General features: G+C 34.0%; 3 protein-coding genes and 1 long non-coding RNA gene across 4 annotated transcripts; 1 reads left to right on the forward strand and 3 right to left on the reverse strand.

Annotated features, from left to right (window-relative positions):
• Positions 1-1,931: 1,931 nt before the first annotated feature.
• LOC107937557 (uncharacterized protein At1g76070) lies at positions 1,932-3,072 on the reverse strand. Its single transcript, XM_016870457.2, has one exon. The coding sequence runs from the start codon at positions 2,841-2,843 to the stop codon at positions 2,094-2,096; it is 750 nt and encodes a 249-aa protein (XP_016725946.1). The 5' UTR covers positions 2,844-3,072; the 3' UTR covers positions 1,932-2,093.
• A 614-nt stretch (positions 3,073-3,686) lies between these two features.
• On the reverse strand, positions 3,687-5,239 carry LOC107937566 (uncharacterized). The gene is made up of 2 exons (XR_001694710.2): positions 4,692-5,239; positions 3,687-4,186 (listed from the first exon to the last, which is right to left on the reverse strand). It is a non-coding gene; the product is annotated as an uncharacterized lncRNA (long non-coding RNA).
• A 1,492-nt stretch (positions 5,240-6,731) lies between these two features.
• Positions 6,732-9,238, reverse strand: LOC107937578 (pentatricopeptide repeat-containing protein At1g20300, mitochondrial). The gene is made up of 2 exons (XM_016870480.2): positions 7,531-9,238; positions 6,732-7,179 (listed from the first exon to the last, which is right to left on the reverse strand). The coding sequence occupies exon 1, from the start codon at positions 9,150-9,152 to the stop codon at positions 7,560-7,562; it is 1,593 nt and encodes a 530-aa protein (XP_016725969.1). The 5' UTR covers positions 9,153-9,238; the 3' UTR covers positions 6,732-7,179; positions 7,531-7,559.
• A 1,227-nt stretch (positions 9,239-10,465) lies between these two features.
• LOC107937571 (probable prolyl 4-hydroxylase 3) lies at positions 10,466-13,949 on the forward strand. Its single transcript, XM_016870469.2, has 8 exons — positions 10,466-10,841; positions 10,919-11,003; positions 11,464-11,561; positions 11,814-11,911; positions 12,243-12,372; positions 12,521-12,708; positions 12,936-13,023; positions 13,658-13,949. The coding sequence occupies exons 1-7, from the start codon at positions 10,651-10,653 to the stop codon at positions 13,007-13,009; spliced, it is 864 nt and encodes a 287-aa protein (XP_016725958.1). The 5' UTR covers positions 10,466-10,650; the 3' UTR covers positions 13,010-13,023; positions 13,658-13,949.
• The last annotated feature ends 27 nt before the right edge of the window (positions 13,950-13,976 follow it).

The raw sequence follows: 13,976 nt of genomic DNA on the forward strand, positions 1-13,976 counted from the left end.
GTAAATTGTGTTTTGTAATAGTCTTGGATGTTAGTACCTAGGCTACTCTTTATTAAAAGAAGGAGAAGAAGAAGATATTGCCCCTTTTTAACTTTTATGTCGCATTTTTAGAGAGATGAAGGTTTTGTCTTTTAAGGATTAAGTTGAAGACATCCTATCCTTCCTCTAATAATTTAGTAGAGTTTGATTTGTTCTCCGGCTGTTGGTGGTTTTGCTATGAGTGAGAGATAGGAAGGTTTTGACTTTTCAATGTTTGGAGAGAAAAAAGGCTTCTATCTATCTCTTGACCATCCATTTTTTTTTCTTTTTTGGTAGAAACCACCGCAATAGAGAGTAGGTAGAAACTTGATTTAAATACAGCAGTTAACTGATAATACATGGAGTGCTTTGCTTAATGCATTACTTGATACTCTAGTTTGATTTTTTAAATGTATTTTTTAAAATGTGATATTATATTTTGTTAATTGAAAATAACAATGTTAAATATTTTAGTATTTAATTAATTTTTAAAATTAATTTCATAAAAATTTATAATTAATTTATAATATTAATAATAATCAAATTTTATTGCATTTAATCAATTCAGCAAATAACATAAATTAAATAAATTCACGATTAACATTAAATTTATTTTATTTTATTTTTTGGTTTTTCAAGGTTTGTACTAAACTAAGTTCAGTGATTAATCCTATGTGTTTTATAGGCCCATTAATAAAATCATTGAAATTCAAACTTAATAATATTAATAAGGGATAAATCTCAAAATTATACATGAAATTTATTTAATGTGTAATTATATACACGAACTTTAATTTGGTGTAGTTATACACGCGAAACTTTAATTGTGGTTCAAATATATACTTAAAATTTTAATTTTAATTTAATCATACATATTCAAAGAAATAAATGCATCAATATATTTTTATATTAGATAAATAGAATTATTATTTATAGATATAATATATAAACATAAAATGATGTTATATCAATAATTTATATTAATAATTTATGAGAATTGAATCAAATAAAAATTTTATATATAAAATTATACAAAATCAAAATTTATATATACAATTGCATATTAAACTAAATTTTATATATAATTTTGAGATTTACTTACATTGAAATGTAGTGGATGAGTTAAAACGCAAGAAATTAAATTGAACATGAATAAAGTAAAGCCGCGGGTCACGTATTGAATGAGACAAATTTTGAGTGGGAAGACGTTTTTAAAAGGATGACTACATATTACTTCAACAGGGTTTTAAAAAATCCCAAAAACAGAAGAAAAGCATAAAGGGAAATCAAGGGTTTGCTTTAAATTAATTACCTATCCATTTATTTTCTCATCATAGAAAGATAAAGTGCCAAAATTAAGGTTGATGAAAGATGGAGCATCATTGTCAGCGGCGTTGGCATGTCGAAATACAAGCCCAAACCCCAGCTCAAAGTTGGACCACCCATCTTCGGATTAGACTTTTAAACCACTCCATTCCTGATTGTGGTTATTTAGTATTTTTCCATTTTGGCAGGCGGCCACTTTTTTGAAAGAGATAGATTTCACTTGTACAACCTAGTAACTGTTTAGCTATTTCAACTGTTCATACATAAACTGCAAGTTTTACTGGCAGTCATGGTTGAAAACATTATCACGTGGACATGATCTCGCTGCTTTCATTAATTAGCCTTATTCAAAGGGATTACGTATTAAGGATAAAAGCGTTGATCATTTCCTTCTTCCAAAACGGAAACAAAATTATTATTAGATTAAAAAAAATTATTCTTTTTACTAGAAATATTTTTTTCTTTTGCTAATCCTTATCCCTTGTTTGATGCAACAATTTTGTAATTAACAGCAATCTCCATGAAAAGGAAAAATGAAGAAGCTGTGAAGCTTAAGCAATCATTTTATATTTATCTGTACACAGGAATCAAAGGAATGCCAGTTATATTACAGACTTCTCAATGTTTCGTCACTCTATATTTGCAGTATTCTGTATATAATAAACGAGAAAAGAAGGAAGAGAGAGGGGAAAAGAGAAAAACAAAAAACAAAAAAAAAATTATACATACATATATATATATAAGAGGAATTACTTTGCGGTGACAATGGGATTCAATTGAAGGGGTCTAGGTGGATTCATGGTTCTTCTTTTCCATAAGTTAATTTCTTTTCTTGGCTGCAAAGGCACCTCTCCACCAACCGTGATTGGTGCCGAGAAAGGAATGATCACTTCTTCCTCTTCAAAAAAATCACTATCTCTTCTCTCATCACCAATATCATCATCCTCAGAGTAGTAACCCCTACGATCAGCTTCCACTGGTGCAATCTGAGTCGTCCAATCGAAACCGGCAAAAGCATCACGCCCACTTGCAAACCGCCTCATTTGGCCCAAGGAAGGTGCCCTATCACACGACTTTGTTTTAACACCTGGTGCTTCAGATTTCTTTGCTGGTTTTCCCATGCTGAAAAACCGCTTTAACTTGGACCCGTGCTTCTTTACTTCTCCAGAAGAAGAGGATTCAGAGACGACGGGCTTCGGCAGTTTGGGAAGCGAAACGCGCTTACCTTTTTTGATACACTTCTTGTGCTTGATCTGTCCCATGCAGGAAACTTTGGGTGAAGTTGGTTCTTGAGTCTCGAAGGCTTCACTTTCACTCTTGGACTTCCTTCGAGCTTCAGCTGGAATCATCGAAACGATAGGACCAGAGAATCCTTTCCCTGCAAAGGCTTTATGCTTCACTGGGCTGAACGGGTGGTTTTGAAAGCTCACACTGACCGATGAAGCTGCTTTGGGCAAAAACTTCAATATCTTGTTTCTGGGTTTCGCTTGTTTCTCCATTGTCGTATGCAAAAAATAAAATCACTTTTTGCAGAATTTGGCAAAAAACTCCTTTTTATATGTAATGAATATTGAATAAAATAAAAAAGGTCAGGAGTTGAAATGAAACTATGTGCTTTGAGGCATTTTATTTTGACCGAATCAGATAGGGAAAGGTTGGGTCAAAGCCTATTTAAGACTGCGCAAGCATTGTGTGTTGTTTAAATTTAAAACCATGCATTTACATTACAGCTTGCTATGGTGACGCAGAGTTCCCTTCTACTTGCAGACAAAATTAATTTGTATTCAAAGTTTCCATTTATTATTTTATTAATTACCCAATAAACAAAATGATTTAAATAAATTGGGCATGCCTTGTGGCTTTAGCTTTGTCGGTTTTTGACTATTTTTTTTAATCTAATCATCAAATTGTGTGGGTTATACAATGCAATTCACAATACTATTATTATGTTTGTTTGTTTTTTTACGTATTTATCATTAAAAATTATGATATATTTGATAATTTGAAGGCTTGGTAAGTCCTTATGAATAAATAGTTATAACTCTTTGAATTTGTGTTCCATACCTGACGTAGAAACATGTTTGATGGGATAAGTTTGAGAATTAAAATTGTTTTTGTTTAATAGTAAAAAGAAAAAGTTAATATTTAATTACGGTAGTGAGTATTATGTTTAGGGCTCAGGTAATCATGAGTTTTCAAAGTTAATATAATTTGAAACAGCCCACAAAATTGAAAGTTATTGTAATGCTGAGGGTCTTGATTTAAAAAAAAAGAAGAAGTCAACTACATACTTGGTAATATAATCATGTGATTTTCATGGAATTGAAGTCAGAGCTTTTACCTTGACGTCAAACAACTATTTATTTATCCAAAGACCATTGCCTTCCAATTTCTTTGGCTAAAGATACATGAAACAAAGTAGTTGTTTTGCAGTAAAAATAACTACGAGGGAAACAATGTTCCCACAGATATCCACTCCTTGCCATCTTTTAACATTGAAAAACTGTCTTCGGGAGACCTCCCTTATATTTCGAAATCAATAAAAATAACATATGAAATGTAAAACTGATGACAAAATAATACTTGATTGGTGTCCATGGACGTCTGTCAATCATAATATATTGTGATATTTGTAAAAGCCCATTTTTGCCTGGGCCCATACCAACAAATAACCCAAATAATAAAATCCAAAATAAAATCTCAAAACCCTAAACTCCCACTTGCCTCTTCTCACTCTCCCATGCTGTCTGCCACCAACACCACTCCCACTCTCCCATGCTGTCTGCCACCAGCACCATCACACACCCCCATACCGTCTACCACCACCATGCCTTTGCCGCACCTGCAAACAAGCAAAGGAAAAGGACAAAAAAAATGGAGCAATAAACAGTAACAGAATATTGTATTTTTGGCTATAAAAGCCACAAGCAAAATCGAACTCGATGGGGGGGGTTTCTTTCTTTTTACGAATACAGACACAAAAAAAAACAAATCAATACAGAAAAGCTTGAACAAAAAGTCTCCACAAGGTGATTTGATTCTCATTTTTCTTTCGATTTCGTTTCTGTTTTCTTTGATTTATCTATCACATGAAAAACGAATAAAAGGGGGGATCGATTGTATTTTGGGGAAGAATCGATTGTATTTTAGGGGAGAACCGTTTGTAAATAGGGGGCTTTCTTTTTTTTTCCTTTGTTTTCAAGAGAAACGGGTATGGATTTTTGAAGATAAAATATGCAAAAAAAAATATTTCTTAGGTGATTGCTTGTTGCACTTTTTTTTTTATTTCAATTTTTCTTCTTTCATTCGACACAAACACGAAATATAAGAGAGGACGAGAGGCTTACCGAAGTTGTATCGTGTTTTCGCTGTCGAAGGGTCTTGCTTTGTTGGTCACAATCAAATTTTGGAGAATGGTTGAGGGCTTGAGATGAGCCTTTCGGCTGAAAAGAAAAGGGGAAATGAGGAGAGTAGAGAGCATTAAGGATTTTTTTTTAAAAAAAGAAAAGGGGCAAAAGTAAAAATGATTTTAAAACAGTTTTTATTTTATTTTAAATAGTACAATAAAACAGCATTGGAAAGGGGAAAGTCAGCATGCGACTTGGGCCATGTGCATTGTCCCTTTAGATGGGGGATTTGTACTTTTAGTCTCTCCCCTTCGCGCCAGCTTCTAAATTGGCCCAGTTCGCATTTTATGTTCTTGTAAATTTATCCTGAAATTTGCATACTGTCCCAATTTGGCCCAGCCCAGGTGTTGCATTTAGGAGTTTGGATTTTTTTGAGCTTTTGGTCCCTCCTTATTATTCGCGTGTTCGATTTGGTCCTATTCTCTTTATCTTTATTTCGGACCTGCCCCGAATTTTTGTTTTCAATCCAATTTAATCCTTTTAGTTAATTTGCCATTTTATTATTAAAATTGATTAATTATATTTATTTATTAATTTTATTATTTTTGCTATTATTATTATCATTATTTTTATTCTGTTATTGTTATTATTTCTCTTGTTGTTTTCATTATTATTTATATTATTGTTAGTACTATTAGTACTCTTTAGTTTATTATTATTATTATTATTATTTCGTCATTATTTTCTATTATTGTTATTAATATACTACTATTATTCTTATTAATGTATTACTATTATTTTTTTTACTTTATTATTACATTATTACTATTGCTATCATCACATTATTAAACTGATTAATTTCGGATTGATTTTGTCATATTATATATTTTCTCTTTGTATATATTTACATTATTATTGCTATTACTATTATTATTATTATTATTATTAGACAATACATATATTTTATATTATTATCAACTTTAAATATTTTACAAATGTTATTTCTTTTAAACTTTTGTATATATCGTTTATATGTTAATGATTTTAAATTCTATTATTGTTATTTCTTTTGAACTTTATATACATATCACTTATTTTAAATTTTATCTTAAAGTTTTACTGTGTATTATATTTATATGTAAATTTTCATCTAGACTCTTTTTAAAAAAAATTCATTAAAACGAAAGAGACGTTTGACATTTGGCAATCCATGGAATTGTGCCCTAACGTGCTGGGTTTCGGTTTTCTCGTTCGACCAAATAGCCGAATATCCTTTTTAAACTTTCAAAATAAGGTAATATTTCGTATTTAGAAAATTCGAGAAAAATCGTGCCCTAACTTACTGAGCTTCGATTCTTCTCGCGTTGATCCTAAATAACCGAACATCCTTTTGAAATTAAAATAAATAAGGTTTAAACAAAAAAAAATAAAGGCAAGCTTACTCTCGAAAATACGATGTGTTGTATCCTAACTTACTGGACGTGACATCTTGTTACTTCGAGATAAGGAAGCATTTTCCATTTTGATTTATTTGAGTAATTTTAAAATAACAATATAAGGAGGGATTGTATTTTAAATTCTTTTTGAGTTTTTTTAATTTTCGACACCAAGACATTAAGAAATCAACTAGGTACCAATTTTGGGCGTATCGAGGGTGCTAACCCTTCCTCGTGCGTAACCGACTCCCGAACCTGTTTTTGGATTTCGTAGACCAAACTCGTTGTTTTAATAAAATCAAATTGTTTATCAAAAACAACCATTTTACGAGGTGACCCGATCACACCTCATCAAAAAAGATTGGTGGCGACTCCCAATTTCGTTTCATTTTCAAAATCCAAGTCGACCCCGTTTTCATCCAAAAAAAATGGTGTCAACAATATTCACTTTGGAATTTCCGATCTTCCGAATTATAGGGTTGAGCTTGCCTGCCTGCCCTGGAGTTTCCATACAGCTGTGCTGATTGTGTTTAAAATCTCTCAAGTCCACGGTGGATGTAATCTATTTTTATATCAATTTCTTTATTTATTACTTTCACTATTATTTAAATTCAACAACTTCCAATCAACATAACTTATGGTTCATGTCCAACTAAGAAAGTAATGGATTGAACTCAATTACCCGGCATCCATTGTAGGCCTATAGCAAAGTGAAAAGAGTCCAAGATTTAATGATTCTAACATGCGTCTATTCAAAATTGTACATTACACCCAACGCTGCTTGAATCACTCAATAAAAAAAAATGCATATTCACTGCTTTGTTGCTTCTTTTACCAAATTTATCAGTTAATGAATGTGTTTCAAACACTAAGTGTACTTGCTTTGCCTGAAACGAAATGGATTTTGCAGAAGGAACCTGATAAGACTGAAAGGTCTGACTGAGATGCTAGATATGATATGCAGCTGTGGCGTCATTTGTCGATCATTTCAGTTTATTCTTAACTCCCATCAATACTTGGTTTTTTTAACTGGTAACCCTACCCAAACTAACCTGCAAATTTATGAGATTCTTCACAAAAGTATTACAAACAGGTACTCAAAAGGAAATTCTCTAGATGTGATGTTCAGGGGGTAAAGACTATCCATAAACAAAATATCATTCAAATATATTGCTTCAACAGATACATGTAACCAAAATTTGAAGGGGATTTGACAATCTAGAAGAGATGATTTATCAGTAAAAGATCTATGAGAACTAAGTATGCTACTGGTGAAAAACCGAAGGGTGAAGATACAACAATGCATTCTAACTTTCCATTCTACATACTTATGACCATACTCAACAAAAAGATGACATTTGAAGCTTTTAATCGATTGATGGCATGAAAAATTGGAAAATTACCTCATGGATAGAACACCAAGAAACTACTTCTACAAAGGACGTGTTGTGAATCCCCTATCAACCATCTTCTCTACCAGTTCCTCATGCTTCTTTAACTGCTCAGCTTTTCTCAACTGCTCCAGCACCATTTCATAAAGAGGCATACTTGGTTTCAAGCATTTTTCCTCAATCATCTCTTTAAATAGCTTGTAAGCATTGTTCCAATGCCCCATCCCACAATACATTGTGATCAAAATCCGATATGTATTCACATTAGGCTCAACCTCATTCTCATCCATTTCCTTCTTTAACTTGAGAACCATATCAGCAGACTTGGCGCTGGCAAACATTCGCATCAAAACATTATAAGTAACAGTATTAGGCATGCATTTATACTCCTTCATCTTAGTGTACATTCGGTGAGCGGCATTCACATCCCTTAACTTCTCAATACACTTAAATATAGTATTGAAAGTAGACGAATTCGGGATACACCCTTTCTTAAGCATCGAATTAAGCACTTTAACAGCCTCATCAAGGTTATCATCCCTACAATGACTCTCTATGAGAAAATTATAAGTTACCGTATCTGCAGCACAACCGAGTCTTTTCATCTGATTATAAACCTGCAAGACCTTCTCTGTGCGACCAGCCTTGACATGAACCCTCATCAAGTTATTAAAAGTAATGGAATTTGGCTCACAACCTACATCAACCATCTCCGCAAAAACATCATAAGCACGCGTAATTTGGCCACATCTACACAATGCATCAATCACAATCGTATAACTATACACATTAGGCTTAATCCCTGCCATTTTCATTTCTCTGAATACCCTTTCGGCCTCTGAGATATTACGGGCTCGACACCAGCCGTAAAGCAAGCTGGTGTAGAGAATCACATCAGGTTCAAATTCGTCCTTCAATTTATCGAAAAAAGTTTGGGCTTCATCAGCCCTTCTTTTTCTGCATAAAATACTAATCAAAACTGAAAACGCAACCTTATCGGGAACGCACCCGTAATCCTCCATGCGATTAAACGCGTGCACGGCCTCTGCAGCCAATCCGGCCTTCACATAACGCCGTATTAGTATGGCGAATGTTTCGAGTGAGATGTCGACGCTTTTGGCTTTCATCTGATCGATCAAATGCCAAGCCAAGCCGAAATGCCTCAACTTTCCAGCAAGGTCGATCATTTCGTTGTAAGGGTCGGGAGAGTGAGCAAAGTCGGGACGTGCGGCGGCCCAATTGAAGAAGGACAGGGTTTGGAGGAAAGGTATGCCATGGCGAACCCCACTGCACTTGTCAATGACGTAGCGCACGAGGGAAGGGGAGACGGGATGGACGGTAGAGATATTGGAGAAGTCGAGGGAGAGAGAAGGGATGGTGAAGTTAGGGGATGGAGGGGTCGAGTTCGGGTCTGGGTTGGGGTTTTTGCGGTGGTTCTCTTTGATTAAGGAACGGAATTGTTCGGCGACTTGGGTTTCTTCGGGGGAAAGTGCGGCGGGTTGGGGTTTTACAGTCGTTTCAACATCGGCGGCTTCAACTTCTTGTAGTGGGGTTGACACTGAAGAAGAGTAAAATTTGAAGAATGGAAGAGAGAAAGAGGATGGAAAGCGTTGCCTTGCCTTGGTTAAAGCCATGGAAATTGCCTTTTGCGGTTCAAAAATGAGGGTAGAAATAAGATTCAGAGTTTACAGAGTGCTAGCTGCAGCAGCTCAAAGATTAACTAGCTTTTTGAGGGGTTTTAAGAGTTGATAAATGAGGACGCTGGAATTGTATATGGGCTCTTTTCAGGGCCTTTTCTAGTTTATGGATTTTTGGCCCAACCATGTCGTACGGTCTTCCTTGGGCCGCTTATTGACGTGGATTATTATTCCAATAAAATATTAGATTATTATGATTTGCTGCTTATCATCAATAATAATTATTATGTAAAAAGCCTAATCCATCTAATTTAGGATTTCAATTTTTTTTTTTTGGTATAAAGATTTTCTATATATTGTGGATCTTCAACCAAAGTTATTTGTGACGTAATCATCCATCTTCATTTCACTCCTTATTACTTGAGAATGACAAATTGTTTGTAAGCATTACATGCCATTTATACAAAATTTATTTGTTTTCAATACGTTGAATTCGAATATAAAGTTAAATTTAAAAAGAAATGGACAAAAAAATTGAAAAATAAACTAGAATTATTACTTTTAGTGCCTAAACCCGTGTCTGCCTACAACTATACTTGCCTGTGTCCAATTTATTTAGCTCGGCTTGAAGATTCGCTCTAAAAGTAAGAAAATTTGAGTAAAATATAAGTCTGAAAAATGGGTTTGAACAAAAAATTAAAATCCATTTTAAAAAACAGGTTGAGCTTCAGATAAGATTTTTAGGGCCAGAGCTTGACTTGACTTTGGAAAAAAAATCCTGTTGTTTCTATTTTTTTTAACAATTTTAATATATATGTTAATTTTAGCACAATGCATAAAATTATCCATAGTCTTTCCGCAATTCATAAATAGGAGAATATTGCACTTCAACGCACTTAAACCCACGTCTCTTACATTGGCAGCAATGCTTATGCCAATTGAGCTAAGACTCAATCTACTATTGTTTGGATATTTTATAACTTTGGCTTTCTAATCATTTTAGAGACATTTATTAAATTGCATTAATTATTAAGTATCTTTTTAAAAAAATTGTTTTTAATTTGTTGAAAAATATTTATTTTAATATTTTTGATGAATTATATTTTTAATTTTTTTATATATAAAAAATTAATACGGCCAGACTAAACTCGAGATTTTAACATATTTATCTAAATTGAACTTAAGTAAAAAAATTAGACTCATTTTTCGGACTAAACCTATCATCCAGGTCTAAAAATTTGTTAGGGCCTGAACCGGGCCCGGCCCTGGACAGCTCTACCTACAACCATAGAACCAGCCCAGACGTAAACACAACGACAACGTCTTAAATGCTATGCTTAGACGGGGGCGTCTGTCAGTCAGTCCTCTAATGGTTCCAAAAGAAAATTTCTCAACATTTTCTAATCTTTGTTTTACCCGGAACTAGGGGTGGTTTTCTTCTATCCATCCTTAGGTTTTGAGTTCATTTCTTTTGTCTTTCTTTTTTAATTCAAGAATGGCGAAATTGAGACATTCTCGATTGCAAGCGAAGAAATTGTCGACAGTAACGCTTGTATTATCGATGTTGTTTATGTTAACGGTAGTTTTATTGATGCTTTTAGGATTAGGGATTTTCTCTCTTCCCATTAACGGCGATGATTCTCCGCCTAATGATCTTACTTCCTATAGACGCATGGCTTCCGAAAGGTAACTGGGTCTTGATGCTTTTATTTCTAAGCTTTGATCTCTTTTGATGGTGTTTTCTGATCTTGGTTTTCATGCAGAGGAAAAGGCTTGGGAAAAAGAGGGGAGCAGTGGACTGAAGTCCTTTCATGGGAGCCTAGAGCTTTCCTTTATCATAATTTCTTGGTTCGTTTCTATTCTACTCTTATCTTTGTTTATAATCTTTATTTATGAATTACTGTTACACATGCATCAAGGTTCCTTGCGTCCTTGAGATCTTTTGGTTGGTATAAATAATTTGAAATTGTCAATCTGATCTTTCTCATTGTATATGTCTGCACTCGAAAGTAATGTCATGAATGTGAATTAACAATGTAGTCGATGTGTCAAATAACGTAAATGAACTTTGTACATCCCTTTTCTTATTACTGAATCGGTATGATTCTGAGTAGTGGGCTCGGCTTGTTTCCATGATCACCTGCTGATGTATGTTGGATTTGAGGTCTTACTCTTAGTTTTTAGTTAATAATACGAGTAGTAGTAAAACTAAATGATTATGAATGTGATGATAGTATTATTTTTCATTACTTTCTTTTTTCTTTTTTGGGTTGTTATCTTGATTTTCACTTCTTACTCATTCCAACAGTCCAGGGAAGAATGTGAATACCTGATAAATCTTGCTAAACCTTACATGAAGAAGTCCACTGTTGTTGATAGCAAAACAGGGCAAAGTAAAGATAGCAGGTTTGCATTTTCTAACCCCCCCCCACCTCTTCTTGTAGTTATAAATGCTAAGATATGATTTTAAGGTATTGAACATATTCTTTTGTGGATAATGAAGATATTGAACTTCATTTCTCCTGCTTATGCTTTTCTTTCTGTAATTTATTATGCTAAATCTTATTTAAGGAGGCCCTGTTTTGTATGAAGACCAATTATGTGTTGAACTCTGAACCTTATCTTACATCTATCACATTTGACTGGTATTGTTCACAGGGTGCGTACAAGTTCGGGTATGTTTCTGAGAAGAGGGCAAGATAAAATCATCATGGACATAGAAAAAAGGATAGCCGACTACACTTTCATACCTGTAGGTATGAGATTCTAAGACCAAGTGAAACCTTGCATAAATATTTTACTTTGAAATCTATAATTGAACCCTTCTTTTTTGTGCAAAAATTCTCTCTGAAAACTCTTTAGTTATGAGTCTTAGTTAAACCTAAGTAGTGATCATGTGCATATGGAATACTTGTACCATTTTCCTCTAGCACATTTATTATCTACAGCTATTGATGTCCAGATTAGATCTTTCCAAAATTTGTTATCTTTTTGTTTCATTTTGGAGTTAAATTGATAGTTTTCAATTTACTTTTGGTTTATTGCATTTTTCCTTGTACAAATTGAAGCTAACTTTGTGATGCCCAGAGAATGGAGAAGGTCTTCAAGTTCTCCACTATGAAGTTGAACAGAAATATGATGCACACTTTGATTACTTCCTTGATGAGTTCAACACTAAAAATGGAGGCCAGCGGATGGCTACTGTGCTTATGTATTTGTAAGTTCTATAATTTTATCTGTACATGTCTATGATGCATTCTATAGCCAATCTAGTTTCAGAGAACTACTTTCCTCATATCATCTTTCTATATTTGAAAAATAGAAGGATTTGGTATCTCTTACCTTACTTTTTGCTACTCATGAAGGTCAGATGTTGAAGAAGGGGGTGAGACAATATTTCCAGCAGCCAAGGGAAATGTTAGTGCTGTGCCTTGGTGGAATGAATTGTCAGAATGTGGTAAAAGGGGTCTTGCTGTGAAACCTAAGATGGGAGATGCATTGCTGTTCTGGAGCATGAGGCCTGATGCCACACTAGATCCTTCAAGTTTGCACGGTCTGCAATAAATTATTTTTCCTACTTTTTTTTTTTTGGCTTTTATCTTTGGTTGCAATTCAAGAATGATTCAGCAGTTTTACAGTTCCCATAGGAAAAAAATTGAGCTCTTACCATAAATGATTGACGCATGTTCAGAGACTATTTTTCATTTTATCATATAGCAACTCTTAGTTTTCTACTGCTTAGAGGACAGATGATTTTAACTGTCTTGTGGATGATGCCAGGTGGATGCCCTGTGATTTCGGGGAACAAATGGTCCTCAACGAAGTGGCTGCATGTTGAAGAATACAAGTTGTAAACTGCTATATAGAGGTACCTGTCTGCACCTATCGTAGTTTGTTGCGCCAAGAAGCCACTGTGGTAGTTGACTGTGTTCAGCCTTTTGTTGACAAGTGCACACCATGAGCTATCCTTTTCTTGTTTCCCTCTCTAAAATCCACGAACCACTTTGAAAAAGAAAAAAGAGATTTTAAATGTACGAGGTCCTTCAAACCACCTATAGAGAAGTTCATTTGCTGAGCTAGGTAGCTAGCTTCTTCAGTGATATATCAAGCTTGAGCACTAGTACCCTGTATATGCTAAGAGTCAAGTATCATTCCAGATATTGTTTAGATTAGTTTTTTTTAGCTGAACCAGTTAGCTAGCTTGTTTGATGATTTGTGAATCCTTGGATATTAATACTTTGTATGAGCTAAGGGTCAACCCAAGTTTTCTTTCTTTTCGAGGTCATTGAGGGTGTAGATTTAAATGAAATTATGGAATGCAAAAATACAAAATGCAGAATCATCGTGGGTTTAGCTTTGTTGGTTTTTGATAGTGAGCTGGTTTTAAGGATTAATGTTCTAATTTATTTTAGTAGTTATAGTGTCTAAGTAAATAAGAAGATCTTTGGTGGTTGATTTGGTTCCTTAGTAATTTGATACATATGCTGTTTTTTCATTGACAGGATAACAGGGTACATCAGTACTTGTCATAATCGGACGGTGCTGAGAATACAGAGTGATGTAACCCCTATGTGATGGGGGCATTTGTATCTCTTGACCTAATTGTTAGGATGGGAAGTACTTGTTCTCATTTTTTTTTTCTTAAACGCCGTCGGAAACTATCGGCCATTTTCACTAGTGAAAAATACAATTCATAGATTCGTTAGAAGATAGGAACATTGATAGAAGGTGAATGCACAAACAGCCGATTGTAAAGTAGTTAAAAATAATGAATAGAAATGTATTAACTTTTAATTCCTTGGCGCTATTTAGAATTGGATG

The sequence above is a fragment of the Gossypium hirsutum genome, chromosome A05, assembly GCF_007990345.1.
Source record: "Gossypium hirsutum isolate 1008001.06 chromosome A05, Gossypium_hirsutum_v2.1, whole genome shotgun sequence".
In the NCBI taxonomy this organism is placed as follows: domain Eukaryota; kingdom Viridiplantae; phylum Streptophyta; class Magnoliopsida; order Malvales; family Malvaceae; genus Gossypium; species Gossypium hirsutum.

Bases quoted from the DNA above. Each gene is read 5' to 3' on its own strand.
- LOC107937557 (XM_016870457.2), bottom strand. From the start codon at position 2,843: ATGGAGAAACAAGCGAAACCCAGAAACAAGATATTGAAGTTTTTGCCC.
- LOC107937571 (XM_016870469.2), top strand. From the start codon at position 10,651: ATGGCGAAATTGAGACATTCTCGATTGCAAGCGAAGAAATTGTCGACA. The intron at 11,004-11,463 runs GTTCGTTTCTAT...TCATTCCAACAG, and splicing joins TCCTTTATCATAATTTCTTG to TCCAGGGAAGAATGTGAATA. The intron at 12,373-12,520 runs GTAAGTTCTATA...CTACTCATGAAG, and splicing joins GCTACTGTGCTTATGTATTT to GTCAGATGTTGAAGAAGGGG.
- LOC107937578 (XM_016870480.2), bottom strand. From the start codon at position 9,152: ATGGCTTTAACCAAGGCAAGGCAACGCTTTCCATCCTCTTTCTCTCTT.